General features: G+C 45.0%; 1 protein-coding gene across 3 annotated transcripts in view; it reads left to right on the forward strand.

The window, feature by feature from the left end:
• The window catches only part of bmpr1bb (bone morphogenetic protein receptor, type IBb), a 111,467-nt gene extending 93,212 nt beyond the window's left edge, over positions 1 to 18,255 (forward strand). For 2 of the 3 annotated variants that reach the window (XM_036977450.1, XM_036977451.1), the window contains 11 exons: positions 2,699 to 2,773; positions 6,074 to 6,233; positions 6,750 to 6,852; positions 7,418 to 7,520; positions 8,697 to 8,793; positions 8,923 to 9,061; positions 9,745 to 9,937; positions 10,260 to 10,557; positions 10,776 to 10,951; positions 16,425 to 16,555; positions 16,642 to 18,255. In XM_036977450.1, the coding sequence (XP_036833345.1) occupies positions 2,699 to 2,773; positions 6,074 to 6,233; positions 6,750 to 6,852; positions 7,418 to 7,520; positions 8,697 to 8,793; positions 8,923 to 9,061; positions 9,745 to 9,937; positions 10,260 to 10,557; positions 10,776 to 10,951; positions 16,425 to 16,555; positions 16,642 to 16,767 (1,601 nt within the window). In that variant the 3' untranslated portion in view covers positions 16,768 to 18,255. The remainder of the gene's footprint in view (positions 1 to 2,698; positions 2,774 to 6,073; positions 6,234 to 6,749; positions 6,853 to 7,417; positions 7,521 to 8,696; positions 8,794 to 8,922; positions 9,062 to 9,744; positions 9,938 to 10,259; positions 10,558 to 10,775; positions 10,952 to 16,424; positions 16,556 to 16,641) is intronic. The other variant, XM_036977452.1, reaches the window with a different exon arrangement.
• The last annotated feature ends 1,033 nt before the right edge of the window (positions 18,256 to 19,288 follow it).

The following is a 19,288-nucleotide window of genomic DNA, read 5'->3' on the forward strand; positions in this document are numbered from 1 at the left end:
TTTTGGCCTCCCTGTGACATCGGGTGGTGTAGGTGTCCTGGAGGGCAGGTAGTTTGTTCCCGGTGATGCGTTGAGCAGACCTGACTCCCCTCTGGAGAGCCTTGCGGTTGTGGGTGGAGCAGTTGCCGTACCAGGCCGTTATACAGCCCGAAAGGATGCTCTCGATTGTGCATCTGTAAAAGTTTCAGCCTCCTGAGGTTGTTGAGCCTTCTTCACCACACTGTCTGTGTGGGTGGACTATTTCAGTTTGTCCGTGATGTGTACGCCGATATATGCTTTCTCCTGGCATCCACCATACCCAGATGTGTCCGTCAGACTGCCAGATGGTAAAGCGTGATTCATCACTCCAGAGAACACGTTTCCACTGCTTCCACTGAGTCCAATCCAGCCGACGCTTGGCGTTGCGCATTATGATCTTAGGCTTGTGTGCGGCTGCTCGGCCATAGAAACCCATTTCATGAAGCTCCCGACGAAACCGCTATTGTGCTGACATTGCTTCCAGAGGCAGTTTGGAACTCGTTAGTGAATGTTGCAACCGAGGACAGACGATTTTTACGCGCTACGCATTTCAATACGATAAACATGAGTGAAAATAGATAGATATAGAATCAATCTTTTTGTTAGAGGAGTGTGTATTAAACAGGAATCATGTAACAGATATGGAGTCTCCCCCATCCTGTGTCTACACCCCATATGCTCTGTGTTGGCCTCCAAAAACAAACTATATCAGGGGCCAGGCCTGTATGAGCCCAATGCCAGGCCATGGGTCTGATCAAAGAGGGAACCTCGTCTCCCCAAGGGCAGAAAGGCTGCTTAGGGGTTAGAGGACCAGGGGTTGGCATAGACCCTCTTCTATTTCTCCCTCCACGAAATAACAGCAGCCCTGCATCACTCTGTGAGTCCATTAGGAGAGGGGAGTTAGAGAGAAGTTGACTCTACATGGAGAGAGGTAGTGTGTGTTTTAATGGATCTTAGTGAGAGACTAAGCAGCTCTCCCAGCCTGTGGATTTACACCATGCCTCTGGCCCCGGGGTCTGGGATTTTCTCTGTTTACCTCCAAAGGGGGATTCTCTTTCCCTCACAAGAAAAATGACAACAGTGACTTGGAAGGATGGAGCTTTCCTGTAGCTGGCCTGCTGCAGTGGAAAAAAAAGGAGTCTGTCCATTCTGTTCCCTCTGTTCTGCCTTTATGTGAGTTTCTATTTTTGTTTTTAAACGATCTGGACAGAATCACGCCACTGATAAACTCGTAAAACGTGTGTGTTTTTCCACATTTGCACAACAGATACACACAAGAAGGAATGTGTGATAGTCAGTGCAGCCATGGGCCCGGACCCCTCCTCTGTCAGGGTGGTTAGATTAGAGTGGACGGAGTGTGCTGCTCTTAAAGGAACACACTGACTGGTTGTGTCTGCTCTGCTCTCTTCTGACTCGGCAGCACTCATTAATCTATCTCTCTCTCTCTCTCTCTCTCTCTCTCTCTCTCTCTCTCTCTCACACACACACACACACACACACACACACACACACACACTTTGGAACACTTACAAGCTGTTCTCAACGGTTACAGTTAGTCCTTGCGACATACCATACCAGGGCTGTACACCTCCAGTTCTGACTTGATGAACTGACTGAGTGTGTTGGTTAGACGTAGCCTAGTAGTTACCAGACTGATTACCCCTGGACTATCTGTGTAGCAAACTGTGCCTATCTGTGTCTTTTTACACACACAGAGCGAGAGGGGGAGAGGGGGACAGGGGGAGAGAGAGATTCACCCGGATCCTCCATCCAGACAGACACTAACTAATCAATCTCCTCCCATATTGCCCTGCTCTCTCATCTGATTAGCTCTCTTGCCACAAGGGTCCAGTGGTCCAGCTGTACAGTACTTACTGTATTGAATAGTGGGCTGTCTGATAATAGAGTTCAGTAGGATTTAAAGTGTCTATAGAAGTGTTGAGTAAAGTTCCACTGTCTTGGATTTGTTTGGGTCCACCTCTGTCAGGTATCTACTCGGGATGCGAAGCGGACCCCAAGACTATAATACTGGCACATGAAACTGGACATTTCTCGCCATCAAAACACTAGTGGGTTGATTAGATGTGTGTATATGCAGCTGTATAAAAACACACTGGTCTGACCTGTTCTGTTAACACTTTCAGGGTGAAGGTGGTGCGGAACACAATATTTACCTCAGTGCAAGTAAATACATGTGTATTACTGTATGGCTGGCTGGGGTGGGGGTGTGGGTTTGGGATCTGTGGTGTTGAATGTCCTGGTTGACCGAAGTTCACTGCTCCTCCTAATAGCATTGCCACGGAGCACAAACAGGGACCATTTAAGTCTTGGTTCGTCATTGCAGTGGTTTACAGTAGTACAATGATGCGGCGCTTATTATAGAGCATAGCCTGCAGAATGTCTGCTTGCTCTGTGTTGTTATCTGTCATGACATCTTTGTGTTTATTGTCACTCGTATGACACTGTTTTAAAGACATGCTCCGGCACTTTGGTGACTAAGAAAGTCATTGTTAAACCTCCTGCTTTGGGCTGGATGTGTCAATGTGTAGTTTATATACTGAACAAAAATGGAAATGCAACAGTTTCAAATATTTTACTGAGTTGCAGTTCAAATAAGGAAATCAGTCAATTGAAAAAGATTAATTAGGCCCTAATTTATGTATTTCCCATGACTTGGCAGGGGTGCAGCCATGGGTGGGCCTTGGAGGGTGTAGGGCCACACACTGGGGAGCCAGCCCCTCAGATGACCCAGCAGGTGAGGAAGCCGGATGACAAAACTGTGGCCTTTTATTGTCCAAGCACAAGGTGCACCTGTGTAATTATCAGCGTTACCCAATGAGGCTGCAGGACGGGCCCACGGCTCAGTGTACACAGCAGAGGGAGAGATCGAGCGATGACATGACGTAGTGGCTCATGAGTGCGACTTTCAGAACTACTGGCTTAGTAATAAGTATACAAAAGTACTGCAGAATCTCTTTAACATAGTATAATATAGACTTATGACTGCTTCTCTCAAGGTTGCCATAGTAACTAGTCAAGGTGCTCTGAGCGCTGAGCCCTCTTCCTTCCTCTCTCTGGTGAAGCAGGCTCTATGGGTGAAAGGCTAGAAGGTGGAAAAGGCGAAGTGTGCTGGTAACACGAGCACCCAGTTTTTCTAGTAAAGTATATGAGCAGAACCTTGTTTTGCTCTGCGGTTGAGCCTGCCCTGAGCTGTTATTGTAGTGGGAATGAAACACGTGTGAGGGCATAGCTGGTCTCTTCTGGCTAACTGTCCTTTCACAGTGTCTCTCTCTGAGGCAGGATGGTTGGGACTGGGAAGGCGTACCAAAACAGAGCTGGTATATACAATACCAAGTTAATGAGGTGGTCTCCAACAACATATTTACACGTATCCACCGATCATTCTTAGAGCTGTATTGGTTTGTATTCATTCATGTATAGGAGATACTGCTCCGACTGACAGTGAAGTATGAGTATTCTTTGGAGGGCTTTATAACATCGTAAACACACATACTCCCAAAATATCGAGGCACACAAACGTGTAGCCACGAGGGTTCTGTTGGGCTGCTCTGCCAAAACCAGGGTGAGATATATGGCCTTGGATATTAAAACGACATGCCACACACTCGTTCCAGAACTGCTGTCGAGACTGCCACATACACACACACACACACACACACACACACACACACTAACTTGCATGCACACACACGCACCTGTCACACACACACACACACACACACACACACACACACACACACACACACACACACACACACACACACACACACACACACACACACACACTGAGCACAAAAAGCTCTTTCTTGTGAGGGTATTAAGTGTACCAGTGTTGTTCCAGTCTCAGGCAGGTACATTGAGTTGAGGCCAGAACAGAACAGAAGGGTAGCTTTCACCAGACACGGTCACCGTTTCTGTGGCTACGTTACTATGGTGACGTTGCCAAGGCATTTAGATTTTTCAAGCATGTCTGGAAAGAGGGAGTTGAAGAGTGGAGAAAATGTCACTTTGCTAGCTTTGATTTAATTTGAATTTACCTCAGTTATGTATGCACTTAAGTTTAACTACAAGGTAGGTGCAGCCGCTTGAATGACACAGTGTCCATATAACTGTGTTTGGTCTGTCCTGGGACTAATAAACCTGCTCTGTCCTCTCTCTGTGATATAACTGTGTTTGGTCTGTCCTGGGACTAATAAACCTGCTCTGTCCTCTCTCTGTGATATAACTGTGTTTGGTCTGTCCTGGGACTAATAAACCTGCTCTGTCCTCTCTCTGTGATATAACTGTGTTTGGTCTGTCCTGGGACTAATAAACCTGCTCTGTCCTCTCTCTGTGATATAACTGTGTTTGGTCTGTCCTGGGACTAATAAACCTGCTCTGTCCTCTCTCTGTGATATAACTGTGTTTGGTCTGTCCTGGTCCTGGGACTAAGCCGTCTCTGTCCTCTCTCTGTGATATAACTGTGTTTGGTCTGTCCTGGGACTAATAAACCTGCTCTGTCCTCTCTCTGTGATATAACTGTGTTTGGTCTGTCCTGGGACTAATAAACCTGCTCTGTCCTCTCTCTGTGATATAACTGTGTTTGGTCTGTCCTGGTCCTGGGACTAAGCCGTCTCTGTCCTCTCTCTGTGATATAACTGTGTTTGGTCTGTCCTGGTCCTGGGACTAATAAACCTGCTCTGTCCTCTCTCTGTGATATAACTGTGTTTGGTCTGTCCTGGGACTAATAAACCTGCTCTGTCCTCTCTCTGTGATATAACTGTGTTTGGTCTGTCCTGGTCCTGGGACTAATAAACCTGCTCTGTCCTCTCTCTGTGATATAACTGTGTTTGGTCTGTCCTGGTCCTGGGACTAAGCCGTCTCTGTCCTCTCTCTGTGATATAACTGTGTTTGGTCTGTCCTGGTCCTGGGACTAAGCCGTCTCTGTCCTCTCTCTGTGATATAACTGTGTTTGGTCTGTCCTGGGACTAATAAACCTGCTCTGTCCTCTCTCTGTGATATAACTGTGTTTGGTCTGTCCTGGGACTAATAAACCTGCTCTGTCCTCTCTCTGTGATATAACTGTGTTTGGTCTGTCCTGGTCCTGGGACTAATAAACCTGCTCTGTCCTCTCTCTGTGATATAACTGTGTTTGGTCTGTCCTGGGACTAATAAACCTGCTCTGTCCTCTCTCTGTGATATAACTGTGTTTGGTCTGTCCTGGTCCTGGGACTAATAAACCTGCTCTGTCCTCTCTCTGTGATATAACTGTGTTTGGTCTGTCCTGGTCCTGGGACTAAGCCGTCTCTGTCCTCTCTCTGTGATATAACTGTGTTTGGTCTGTCCTGGTCCTGGGACTAAGCCGTCTCTGTCCTCTCTCTGTGATATAACTGTGTTTGGTCTGTCCTGGTCCTGGGACTAATAAACCTGCTCTGTCCTCTCTCTGTGATATAACTGTGTTTGGTCTGTCCTGGTCCTGGGACTAAGCCGTCTCTGTCCTCTCTGTGTTTGGTCTGTCCTGGTCCTGGGACTAAGCCGTCTCTGTCCTCTCTCTGTGATATAACTGTGTTTGGTCTGTCCTGGTCCTGGGACTAAGCCGTCTCTGTCCTCTCTCTGTGATATAACTGTGTTTGGTCTGTCCTGGTCCTGGGACTAAGCCGTCTCTGTCCTCTCTCTGTGATATAACTGTGTTTGGTCTGTCCTGGTCCTGGGACTAAGCCGTCTCTGTCCTCTCTCTGTGATATAACTGTGTTTGGTCTGTCCTGGTCCTGGGACTAAGCCGTCTCTGTCCTCTCTCTGTGATATAACTGTGTTTGGTCTGTCCTGGTCCTGGGACTAAGCCGTCTCTGTCCTCTCTCTGTGATATAACTGTGTTTGGTCTGTCCTGGTCCTGGGACTAATAAACCTGCTCTGTCCTCTCTCTGTGATATAACTGTGTTTGGTCTGTCCTGGGACTAATAAACCTGCTCTGTCCTCTCTCTGTGATATAACTGTGTTTGGTCTGTCCTGGTCCTGGGACTAATAAATCTGCTCTGTCCTCTCCGTGTCCCTGTAGCCAACGTGTTGGACACCATGTTACTGAGGAGCCCTGGGAGAGACCGGTCAGACAGAAGGTGGGAAAACGGTGGGAGTACAGCCCCGGCTCCAACACAGAGGATCCTCTGGTGCCACTGTTACCACCACTGTCCTGAAGACTCGACCAACAATACCTGCAGGTATGATTCACACGACCGCACAGAGACACACGCACAGAGGCGCACGCACAGAGACGCACGCAAAGAGGCACACGCACAGACGCGCGCACATTCCACAAAATTACAACCCTGTTGACACGGTCAACGTCTTTTTCAGACCATCTTAGAATCCACTGTGTCTAATATCTAATGTGTAATTAGCTTGCATTAATTAGTACACAGCAGAGGCAATTCCTCATATCGGTCACTATCCTGTAAAACTCTAATTCCGTGAACAGAAAATACACTGGTGTCTGTGCCACAGCCACTGTGGAACATATGAACTCAGACAGTGATGAGGTATTGAATTACAAGCATAATTACAGACAGATTCATGCCCACTGTCTCCATCCACGTCTAGTTGTGTTTATTACATGTGATTGTGGTTGCCGATACAACCTTCTCAGCACTGTGAATTTTTAGTCATGATGAATATATTATGTTGGAAGTTTGACAGTGGAAGGGGCACAGATGTTGATGATCACGGTATCTCTTCAGGACTGATGGTTATTGTTTCACCATGGTGGAAGATGAAGAAGGAAGTCTCCCTGTGCTGACCTCTGGGTGTCTGGGGCTGGTGGGTTCGGAGTTTCAGTGCAGGGTAAGTCTGCAGTGTGTGTGCGGTGTGTGTATGTGAACGCCGTCAAGTGCAGGCAGCCACTAGAAGTGCAGATGAACCAGCTTTATAAGCTCATGTAAAGTCCTTATCATCTCTCTATGACTCACTACACTTCTCAAAGGAATCTCTTCAAATCAGACCTAAACTATACTACCTCTACAATGAGCAATGTGTTAGGCCAGCCTTGTCTCGCCATCAACAAGCAACATTGTAAATACCCTATGCAGATGTAGTATCTTCATTTGAACCAGTTTGCAACAGCAGGAAAATGGTCCTGCAGCAACAGGAAATGTAAATAATTATGTGGATTATTTATAGTATTTGTTAGGGCAAATCAAGTCTGATATTTTAAAGCGGAAATTAGAAATTGTAGAATCCTTTTTTAAACCTCTAGTTCACGACAAGTTTGCATTTCCTGCTGTGCAGGAACATTCCCAGCCACAAAATAGTGAACAAATAAAGATTGTGCATCTGCAGTCCTTCAAACTGTTGTCTAGTAATTAGAGTTGTGTAGATGTAATCGTGTGTTTATGGTGTGTCACAACAGGACACAGGGAATGCCCGTCAGAGGAGGGCTCTAGAGTGCTGTACAGACCAGGACTTCTGCAATAAAGACCTGTATCCTACTTTACCACCACCGAGGGCCCCTGGTAAGAGACACACTCAGTCACACACAGTGAATTCCACCCAGTCAACACAGGGAATCTCTGTCCTCTTGTGCGGAAGAGGCTTTCAGAGTGGGCTCCCTCAACCTGCACTTGGGTGTGATGGGTAGTGACAGTTTAAACTGTTACAAACCACAGTGTATAGTGCTGGCTGGAGTGGCACTTGCTGCTCAGGGGGAAGACAGGGGAAGGCTGGAAGGAAGACAGTGGGAGGCAGGTGAAATGGAGCTGGCAGGCTTGGCTTGTTCTCTCACCCTCTAATGAAAAGGACAGCCTCTCCCCAGGGCCTGCTTGAGTTTCCTGCGCTGCTACGGATCTGAGATATCTGTCCATCTGTCACTCTTCTAGCTAGACACCAACACTGTGTGTGTGTGTGTGTGTGTGTGTGTGTGTGTGTGTGTGTGTGTGTGTGTGTGTGTGTGTGTGTGTGTGTGTGTGTGTGTGTGTGTGTGTGGTGCGTTACGTCTATCAAAGAAATTAGTCAAAGACAAATTGATTTGTCAAACGCGGCAAATTATACAGTGATATAATTTCCGCGTGTGTCTATCTTCAAGTGTATGTGTATGTATGCGTGCGTGTATCTATCTTCAAGTGTATGTGTATGTATGTGTGCGTGTGTGTGTGTGTAAATGATTGACAGGAGGCTGGCAGAAAGGCTAGAGTCCCAGAGCAGCTTTGGGCCTCAGGGGTTGCCGTGGCGATGTCAGTGTGACACCCAATCTGTTTTTTTCAGGAAGGGGATATGATCGATCACACACTGAGAGGGGGAGAAGGGGGAAAGAGGAACAAGAGAAGGGGGGATGTGGGGGAGGAGAGTGGAAAATAAGAGTTTGTCCCCATCTCTGAGATTTGGCAGGGTTTGGAATTAAACTGTTATAAACAGATGAATGGAGGAACTGGTACTGTTGAGTTGACCCCCAGTGTTAGGTTTGGCTCTGTGGATGTGTGAACTGACTGACTTTCTCTTCTCTCTCTCTCTCTCTATCTCTCTCTCTCTGACTCTCTTCTTTCTCTCGCTCTCTCTCTCACTCTCTCTCTCTCTCTCTCTCTCTCTCTCTCTCTGTCCTTTCTCTCTCTCTCTGACTCTCTTCTTTCTCTCTCTTTTCCTCTCTTCTCCTCTCTCTCTCTCTCTCTCGCTCTCTCTCTCTCTCTCTCCTGTAGATTACGTGGACAGCAGTATCCACCACATGGCTCTCTTCATCTCTGTCACAGTCTGCAGCATCATCCTGGCGCTCATCATCGTCTTCTGTTACTTCAGGTGAGAAAACACACATGGACTTGGATTCCGACTCACACACTGAGGAGATTGGTAACATAGACCAATGTAAGAAGAAGGATAAAGCCCTTAGTAGCATTACTAAGGGCTTTACCAATGTGTCTCTTCCAGGTATAAGCGTCAGGAGTCCCGGCCTCACTACAGTATTGGTCTGGAGCAGGATGAGACTTACATTCCCCCTGGAGAGTCTCTGAAGGACCTGATAGAACAGTCCCAGAGCTCTGGATCAGGATCAGGACTCCCCCTGCTGGTGAGCGCTCAACACTGCACATCACACACATCAGCAACCAATGGCAAAATCAGTCCAGCAATACAGTGGTACTCTCTCAGTGGGTTAGTTATGTTGAATTAGATGCATAAATCGTGATTATGATGGGGGTTAGTTATGTTGAATGAGATGCAGAAATCAGGATTATGATGTGGGGTTGTTATGTTGAATTAGATGCAGAAATCAGAATTATGATGTGGGTTTGTTATGTTGAATTAGATGCAGAAATCAGGATTATGATGTGGGGTTGTTATGTTGAATTAGATGCAGAAATCAGAATTATGATGTGGGTTTGTTATGTTGAATTAGATGCAGAAATCAGGATTATGATGTGGGGTTGTTATGTTGAATTAGATGCAGAAATCAGGATTATGATGTGGGGTTAGTTATGTTGAATTAGATGCAGAAATCAGGATTATGATGTGGGTTAGTTATGTTGAATTAGATGCAGAAATCAGGATTATGATGTGGGTTTGTTATGTTGAATTAGATGCAGAAATCAGGATTATGATGTGGGGTTAGTTATGTTGAATTAGATGCAGAAATCAGGATTATGATTTTAGGATATTGTGATCTTGACGATTACAATGTTCACTTTAGTTGTTGACGACAAATATTATTTTATTGACGCTGACGACGGTGTGTGGGTGTTTTCCTGTGCTCAGGTGCAGCGCACCATAGCCAAGCAGATTCAGATGGTGAAGCAGATAGGTAAGGGCCGCTACGGGGAGGTGTGGATGGGTCGCTGGAGAGGAGAGAGAGTAGCTGTCAAAGTGTTCTTCACCACCGAGGAGGCCAGCTGGTTCAGAGAGACAGAGATCTACCAAACTGTCCTCATGAGACACGAGAACATACTGGGTAAGGACAGAGAGTTGGGTGTGTGTGTGTGTGTGTGCCTGTGTGTGTGTGTGTGCTTCCTTGTGTGCATCTCTACACGTGTGTCTTTTGGCTTGATTCAATCCGTAGCCGGGAGATCTGCATTGTAGCGGGATTTACATTTAAAGGCAACGATACCGTGTTCACAGTAAACGCTGTGTTTGTCGGCTCAACCGGAAGTTACCTTTAAATGTCAAACGCATTACAACGCAGATATTCCACGCAACAGATTGAATCGAGCCCTTTGCATCTCCTCAAAGATCTCCACCCCCCCCCCCCCCCCCCCTGTCTCCTCCCTACCCAGGCTTCATAGCAGCGGACATCAAGGGAACAGGCTCGTGGACCCAGCTCTACCTGATCACAGACTACCATGAGAGTGGCTCTCTGTACGACTACCTCAAGTCCACCACGCTAGACATCAAGGCCATGCTGCGACTGGCCTACTCCTCAGTCTCAGGCCTCTGTCACCTCCACACAGAGATCTTTGGCACCCAGGGCAAGCCGGCCATCGCCCACAGAGACCTGAAGAGCAAGAACATCCTGGTGAAGAAGAATGGGGCCTGCTGCATCGCAGACCTGGGTCTTGCCGTCAAATTCATCAGGTAGGACAGGAAAGGGACATCTGACATACATCAGGTCATGAATGTAGAGATAACGAAACATCTTTAGACCAGATTTGTTCTACTTTGTTTTGTTTCTATACTTTTCACTCCGGTAAAAATCAGCATCATTCCAGAAATGCAAAGACTGTGTTGTTTTAATGGTGCAATGCTGATGAAAAGATGTGGTATTTCTCTCCCTACTCCTGCCTCTCTCTCAGTGACACCAACGAGGTGGACATCCCACCCAACACCAGGGTGGGCACAAAGCGCTATATGCCCCCAGAGGTGCTGGACGAGAGTCTGAACAGGAAACACTTTCAGTCCTACATCATGGCCGACATGTACAGCTTCGGCCTCATCCTCTGGGAGATCGCCCGGCGCTGCGTCTCTGGAGGTCAGACACGGCCCACAATGCTCTGCTTCACAATGTCTGATATAATTTTTAGATGTGAAGTAGACTGACATTATCTTTGATCATGTGCATGCAGACATTTGCCAAAATGCTTGTCCAATTAAAAATATTTCTTATTTAAAGTTTATTTTTTTATCCTGTTCAGTTGGGGTGTAACTGTTCACCAAACCCACTGTTCGGTACTTATTGCGGTTTTGGGGTCACGGTTCGTTTCACTACAGCGGGAAAAAGATGCTAAACTAACCCAGGAATAGATCATGAACCATATAATGCCTGATGAGCGCACAATCAGGTATACAAACTTTGTAGACACTCTCATAAAGGGGGCACGTCTGTAGCACGGTCCTTCTCATCTCCCACTCAGCAGGACGCAATGTTTTGGAATGTTCAGATAGAAACAGTCAGTCTAGAACAAACATGCCTTTCTGCCATATAGAATAAGGAATCACATCAGCTCTATTCATGGCATTTCTATCTGCAACGCTTGGCAACTGAATGTGGCCCTGGAGGTCCATCTATCTGTAGTAAGCGCAACAGGTCAATTAATTGACAACTTGGGCTTGGGTTTGCTTATATAGAGTGGGTAGAGGTCTTCATGGGTCCAAAATGTTGGACCCCTTTCAAAATTGACCTGCGGCTTACCCACCCCGGGTCTCTATATAGGCTATAGATACCCGTTACAAACAGACCCGAGGACAGCTAATCCCATTCCGTATAGACCTTGTTGGATGCAGACCCGGTCCGAGTGAGGGAAGCAACAGAAAGGTAAATTGTTAAGCTACTTTATTAACTAAAGCTGAAAAAACGCGAGGGAGAGGAGATTGAGGTTGAGGGGCTATGCGGTGTGTGTACTGTGAGCGAGTGACACAGGGAGCAAGCAGGATGGAGGGAGAGACTGAGAGAGAGAAGGCAACCAACCAAGCTGACTCACGCTAGTAAACTTCTAGCTTGCCATAGCTAGGTTATTTGTCATCCAACGTAGTATACAGAGTTTATAACCTCTGTTAGGGTTGCGTCAATTCGAATCTGGTATCAGGATAAATATGACATTGAGTCACCGATTGTATACTATGTATTTTTATTAGCTAAGCAATAAGTGGTAGATGCAATTTTCGGATATACGGGCTCTCTGTCCCACATCGCAGGGAAAACAGAGAACTGACTTGTTCTTGACAAAGATATTATAAATATACTCTGACAGAAATAGTTCCTGCTTCCGAGCCGGTAGAGACTGGTCGTGGTTTAGACTCACCCAGCCTATCGTTGATTGTTGGTGTAGAGCTGGTCCCGGCCCCCAGGCGCTCCAGTTGATAGATGTAACTGTTGCTGTGAAGAATATCTCTGCGCTCATGCTCGATACCGTTATCTCGCACCTGGCTCCTGTTATCTAACAAAAGACCGTTTGTTCTCGCAACACTACGTTCTGAATGTGCCCCCCCCCCCCCCCCAACTCATTGCACAGTTCCTGTCTTCATGTTATTCTGTATTTTTCCATCATGAGAAAGGCCCATGACCCTGAAACTGTTAACAATGTTTCAAGTCAGCTATGTTGCATAACACATACATACATCCACACAAGCCAACAGAAGATAATATTCAATCACATATATGGTAACGGGCTATAGTGCATAACACAGAATCCTCATACCGCAGAGGCGCAACATTGCGAGACATCCGGCAATGCTTGCGAAACAGAACAAGCAGACCAGGCCGGGGTTTGAGAAGTCAATGACAAAAGGGGGAAATTCTTCCTTAGATGTTAATTTTCTCTCAATCTAAAGGCACAACCTAGATTTGAGCCAATGTCAAGTAGTTGAACATGTTAGACCCGATGACGTGTTTCTGCGCATGAGCTTAGCTAGCCAGTGTCGCCATGAGATCGCCTACAAGTGTGATCAGGAATCTCTATTGGAGAAGCAGCTTCTGCCTACCGTCATACTGTCTTTGGTAGTACCTGTCTTGACTGCATCAAACCGAGAGAAGTTAGTTAGCTAAGCTAGCTCGCGAGGCTAATTGAGGCTGCATGCGCTTTCCCCCTGTCTGACAGTTACAAATAACAACAACTCTACCTGTTGGCTCTTGGTTGTTGTAGCATATCCTTCCCCTTTTAACTATTAATTGCGTCATTTTAATTCTGTCTTCCATTGATTTGATATCTCCTAGCGTCTGTGCCACACACGGCTAAAAGGATCATTTGAAGTGCGGCAATTAAGATTCAAATTTTGATTACAACATGCGCATAGGCTCTATTTGTTTTAACGGAATAGCCTGAAATGTTTTTCTTCTACTCATATGTATTCATTTGGGTTCACAGTTTGGACCGAACCGAGGTCCAAATAAATACGTGTTTCGTTACACCCCTACTGTTCAGTTATCTTACCCCCTTCCACTCTGTGTATCATCTTACTACTCTCTCAGCTGGGATGACACAGTATTTTGTATTTATTATGGATCCCCATTAGCCACTGCCAAAGCAGCAGCTATTCTTCCTGGGGTCGAGCAAAATGAAGGCAGTTTGTATAATTTGAGAACATTTACAATACATTCACAGATTTGTTGATAGTGTTGCTAAGAGCATCGCTTTATTATAGACAGACTTCTCCCCATTGTAGCCACTACTGCATCAATAGGTTTTGACCGTGACAGTATACAATCTAGTGTTACTCCAAGCAATTTAGTCATCTCAACTTTCTCAATTTCCACATTATTTACAGTGCCTTGCGAAAGTATTCGGCCCCCTTGAACTTTGCGACCTTTTGCCACATTTCAGGCTTCAAACATAAAGATATAAAACTGTATTTTTTTGTGAAGAATCAACAACAAGTGGGACACAATCATGAAGTGGAACGACATTTATTGGATATTTCAAACTGTTTTAACAAATCAAAAACTGAAAAATTGGGCGTGCAAAATTATTCAGCCCCCTTAAGTTAATACTTTGTAGCGCCACCTTTTGCTGCGATTACAGCTGTAAGTCGCTTGGGGTATGTCTCTATTAGTTTTGCACATCGAGAGACTGACATTTTTTCCCATTCCTCCTTGCAAAACAGCTCAAGCTCAGTGAGGTTGGATGGAGAGCATTTGTGAACAGCAGTTTTCAGTTCTTTCCACAGATTCTCGATTGGATTCAGGTCTGGACTTTGACTTGGCCATTCTAACACCTGGATATGTTTATTTTTGAACCATTCCATTGTAGATTTTGCTTTATGTTTTGGATCATTGTCTTGTTGGAAGACAAATCTCCGTCCCAGTCTCAGGTCTTTTGCAGACTCCATCAGGTTTTCTTCCAGAATGGTCCTGTATTTGGCTCCATCCATCTTCCCATCAATTTTAACCATCTTCCCTGTCCCTGCTGAAGAAAAGCAGGCCCAAACCATGATGCTGCCACCACCATGTTTGACATGGTGTGTTCAGCTGTGTTGCTTTTACGCCAAACATAACGTTTTATATTGTTGCCAAAAAGTTCAATTTTGGTTTCATCTGACCAGAGCACCTTCTTCCACATGTTTGGTGTGTCTCCCAGGTGGCCTGTGGCAAACTTTAAACGACACTCTTTATGGATATCTTTAAGAAATGGCTTTCTTCTTGCCACTCTTCCATAAAGGCCAGATTTGTGCAATATACGACTGATTGTTGTCCTATGGACAGAGTCTCCCACCTCAGCTGTAGATCTCTGCAGTTCATCCAGAGTGGTCATGGGCCTCTTGGCTGCATCTCTGATCAGTCTTCTCCTTGTATGAGCTGAAAGTTTAGAGGGACGGCCAGGTCTTGGTCGATTTGCAGTGGTCTGATACTCCTTCCATTTCAATATTATCGCTTGCACAGTGCTCCTTGGGATGTTTAAAGCTTGGGAAATCTTTTTGTATCCAAATCCGGCTTTAAACTTCTTCACAACAGTATCTCGGACCTGCCTGGTGTGTTCCTTGTTCTTCATGATGCTCTCTGCGCTTTTGACGGACCTCTGAGACTATCACAGTGCAGGTGCATTTATACGGAGACTTGATTACACACAGGTGGATTGTATTTATCATCATTAGTCATTTAGGTCAACATTGGATCATTCAGAGATCCTCACTGAACTTCTGGAGAGAGTTTGCTGCACTGAAAGTAAAGGGGCTGAATAATTTTGCACGCCCAATTTTTCAGTTTTTGATTTGTTAAAAAAGTTTGAAATATCCAATAAATGTCGTTACACTTCATGATTGTGTCCCACTTGTTGTTGATTCTTCACAAAAAAATACAGTTTTATATCTTTATGTTTGAAGCCTGAAATGTGGCAAAAGGTTGCAAAGTTCAATGGGGCCGAATACTTTCGCAAGGCACTGTATTACAAGATTTGGTTGAGGTTTAGGGTTTGGTGAGTGTTTTGTTCCAAATACAGTGCTTTTAGTTTTAGAAATATTTAGAGCTAACTTATTCCTAACTAACTGTAGCTCTTTGTTGAGTGTTGCAGTCATTTCAGTGACTGTAGTAGCTGACATGTATATCGTTTAGTCATCTGCATATATAGAAACTCTGGCTTTGCTCAGTCAGTGGCATGTCGTTAGTAAAAAATTGCAAAAAGCAAGGGGCCTAAACAGCTACCCTGGGGAATTTCTGATTCTTACTGGATTATATTTGATAGGCTTCCATTAAAGAACACCCCCTGTGTTCTGTTAGACAAGTAACTCTTTATCTACATTATAGCAGGTGGTGTAAAGCCATAACACATATGCTTTTCCAGCAGCAGACTATGATCAATAATGTCAAAAGCTGCACTGAAGTCTAACAAGGCAGCCCCCACAATCATTTTATCATCAATTTCTCTCAGCCAATCATCAGTCATTTGTGTAAGTGCTGTGCTTGTTGAGTGTCCTTTCCTATAAACATGCTGAAATTCTGTTGTCAATTTGTTTACTGTGAAATAGCATTACATCTGGTCAAACACAATTTATTCAAGAAGTTTACTAAGGGTTGGTAACAGGCTGATTGGTCTGCTATTTGAGCCAGTAAAGGGGGCTTTAATATTCTTGGGTAGAGGAATGACTTTAGCTTCCCTCCAGGCTTGAGGGCACACGCTCTCTAGTAGGCTTAAATTGAAGATGTGGCAAATAGGAGTGGCATTATCGAGTGGCATTATCGCTATTATCCTCAGTCATTTTCCATCTAGATTGTCAGACCCTGGTGGCTTGTCATTATTGATAGACAACAATACTTTTTTCACCTCTTCCACACGGACTTTACAGAATTCAAAAGTACAATTCTTGTCTTTCATAATTTGGCCCGATATACTTGGATGTGTAGTGTCAGCATTTGCTGCTGGCATGTCATCCCTGAGTTTGCTTATCTTGCCAATGAAAAAGTTGTTACGGTAGTTTGCAATATCAGTGGGCTTTGTGATGAGTGTCAAGATCTAACATCTCTCTCTCTCTCTCTCTCTCTCTCTCTCTCTCTCCATGTGCCTCATGCCCTGAAGGCATCGTAGAGGAGTACCAGCTGCCCTACCATGACCTGGTGTCCTCTGACCCCTCCTATGAAGACATGAGGGAGGTGGTGTGCACCAAGAGACAGAGACCCTCCTTCGCCAACCGCTGGAGCAGTGATGAGGTAAGGAAGAATCTTTTATATGCTTGACCTCAGTATACTCATACATCTGCTGCTGTGTTTGATCTGACCGGGGTATGTGTGTTCAGTGTCTCAGACAGATGGGGAAGCTGATGACGGAGTGCTGGGCCCACAACCCTGCGTCTCGCCTCACTGCTCTGAGAGTGAAGAAGACCCTGGCCAAGATGTCGGAGTCTCAGGACATCAAACTGTGACACGCTGCTGCTCCTCCTGCCGCCACCTAGAGACACTCATCCCCTATAGACATGTCCTTGGCCTAGGGCCACTCTGCCAGGCCCACGGGAGGAGGGCAAGGCAGGAGATAGAGAGATTGAAAGTGAGAGAAATGAGAATGAGAGAGAGAGAGAGAGGGAAAGAGCGAGTGAGAGGGAAAAAGTGGGTTTTCCCAGGTTCAGGGTCTGCTCTCTTCTTGCCCGTGCCACTGCCAAGACAGAGAGAGTCCCAGTGGGCAGTTTCTGTTCTGGGCCAGTCTGGTCTGAGCCGGTCTGGTCTGGTCTGGCATTGCTTTCTGTGAAAGCGGAGTGGCTGTGTGAGTGAGGGGAAAACACAAGGACAGACAGTACCCTCTGCAGGAGAGGAGTAGTCACTCCGTCCCTCATGGCCAAGAGAGGGACGAGAAAGAGGAGTTCCTACTCTGTCCATCTAAAGCCATATAACAGTATTGTTTTGTTTTCGCGGTAACATTTTATTACAACGAGCCACAGTAACCCCTTCATAACCCTTCATAACAATGTCAGAATGTTCATGAAGCTCAATGCCATGTTTACGACATTGTTATCTAGGGTTATGATTTCTAGTTCAAATAAAGACTTTGTTTTTTTCCCCGTTGTGCTTCAGCAACTGGCCCTATTTGTTTATCTTCAAACCCAAAGTTTTGCAACGGTAATGAAAGCTCTCTATACTGTTGGAAGTGAAATCGATCACTCAGTAATTCTTGCAGCATCACTGCCCTACAAACACAGGTATTTGGTTCTATTCATACAGGGAAACACATTGCTTCAATATTGGCCATTTGGCTATCCAAAGGAGTCATTCTTAATCCCCCGAAATGTCTCTTAATCAAGGACTAACGATAGGAGAAAAGGGTCATCATTATGTTATGATTCTGATGGTTAATTAAAATGCATGGGAGTGATGTTACTGGGCAATTCCATGGTAACAGAGTGATGCTGAGAATCAGATGTTCTACTTTCAAATGCATGTCAAACAAAAGCCAATGATTGCAAAGTTAAACAAACCATGCAACAGAAGGACACATTTGATCAACTTCCACTTAAAATGTAACAAAAACACATTAACTTGAAGAACAGTGCAGATGCTACATTTGGTAACAGACTGTGACTGTTGAACACTCTTGAGTTACTTAATGTGGAATTGCCCTAATCAGGCTACCTGAGTCATGCCCGTAAGATGGACTCACTCATGGTTGTCTTGCTACTATAATATTCTCGTTTTCTCCCTCTCACAGAATTGAATTGTAAATAACAATGTTGAAATGTATTGATAATGATGGACTTAATAATAATGTTAAATATGTTTTGGTTGTTTGCCTTTGACTTGTGTACAGAATAACTCGCTGAGTGTCCACTATGGCATGTGCCTTATTTCATCTGTATATATGTGTATAAGAGAGTGTGTGTGGACCAGGCGAACATTCCCCAATAAAATGCTGTCAGTCTCCATATCGTCTCTCTTTTAGATTCTCTCTCTCTCTCTCTCTCTCTCTCTCTCTCTCTCTCTCTCTCTCTCTCTCTCTCTCTCTCTCTCTCTCTCTCTCTCTCTCTCTCTCTCTCTCTCTCTCTCTCTCTCTCTCTCTCTCTCTCTCTCTCTCTCTCTCTCTCTCTCTCTCTCTCTCTCTCTCTCTCTCTCTCTCTCTCTCTCTCTCTCTCTCTCTCTCTCTCTTTCTCTCTCCTCTCTATCTCTCGCTCCTCTCTATCTCTCTCTCTCCTCTCTCTCTCTCTTTGTCTTTCTTTCTCTCTCTCTCTATATATATATATATATATATATAAAGGAAATCCTACACCTTATGAATCCAGAGAGAAAAGAAGGATAAATAGATTCAAGTAAGATCAACCAAAATGTGGGTTATGGCTAGGTTTGGGGTTGATCTGGGGACATGAAGCTAGGGTTAAGGTTGTGGTAGCTAGTGTTAGGCCTCTATTCAATCCGTGTCGCGGAAGTTCAGAGTTACAGCCTTATTTGAATTTAAAGGCAATGTCCCCGCGTTAGTGGAGACTGCATTCATGGTGAACGCTGCATGTCCTGTCAATCGGAAATTACCTTCACATTTCTTCAGCAATACAGATTGAACGGAGAAAGCCACCAGAAAGTGGAAAAGAAGAGTCAGATTCTGCATTCAGTGTTGCATATAAATATAATTTATTATTAGTTTTAAAAATTCTTTCTTACACTTTGTACAGGAACTTAACAGAGGAAATGCAAACATTTGCAAGTAACATGATGAATGCCAGAACAGAATTGGCCACATTCTCACTATACATACAATATTACCCATGAAGCCTCAGGAGAACGATGGAATGCAACGGCTAGCACTTTTCAGTACATACATTTTTTTATATAAAGGATGCAAAGTTTGCATAGACGGCTTTAGGAAAATGCTCACACAACTGTCAATATTTGTTTTTTTTTAACCAAAACTAATCAAACGACTATTGTCAGCGCTGCTTCTTTTAAAGGAATGTTGGGTCGACAGTT

The sequence above is a fragment of the Oncorhynchus mykiss genome, chromosome 5 (assembly GCF_013265735.2).
Source record: "Oncorhynchus mykiss isolate Arlee chromosome 5, USDA_OmykA_1.1, whole genome shotgun sequence".
NCBI classification, from domain to species: Eukaryota; Metazoa; Chordata; class Actinopteri; order Salmoniformes; family Salmonidae; genus Oncorhynchus; species Oncorhynchus mykiss.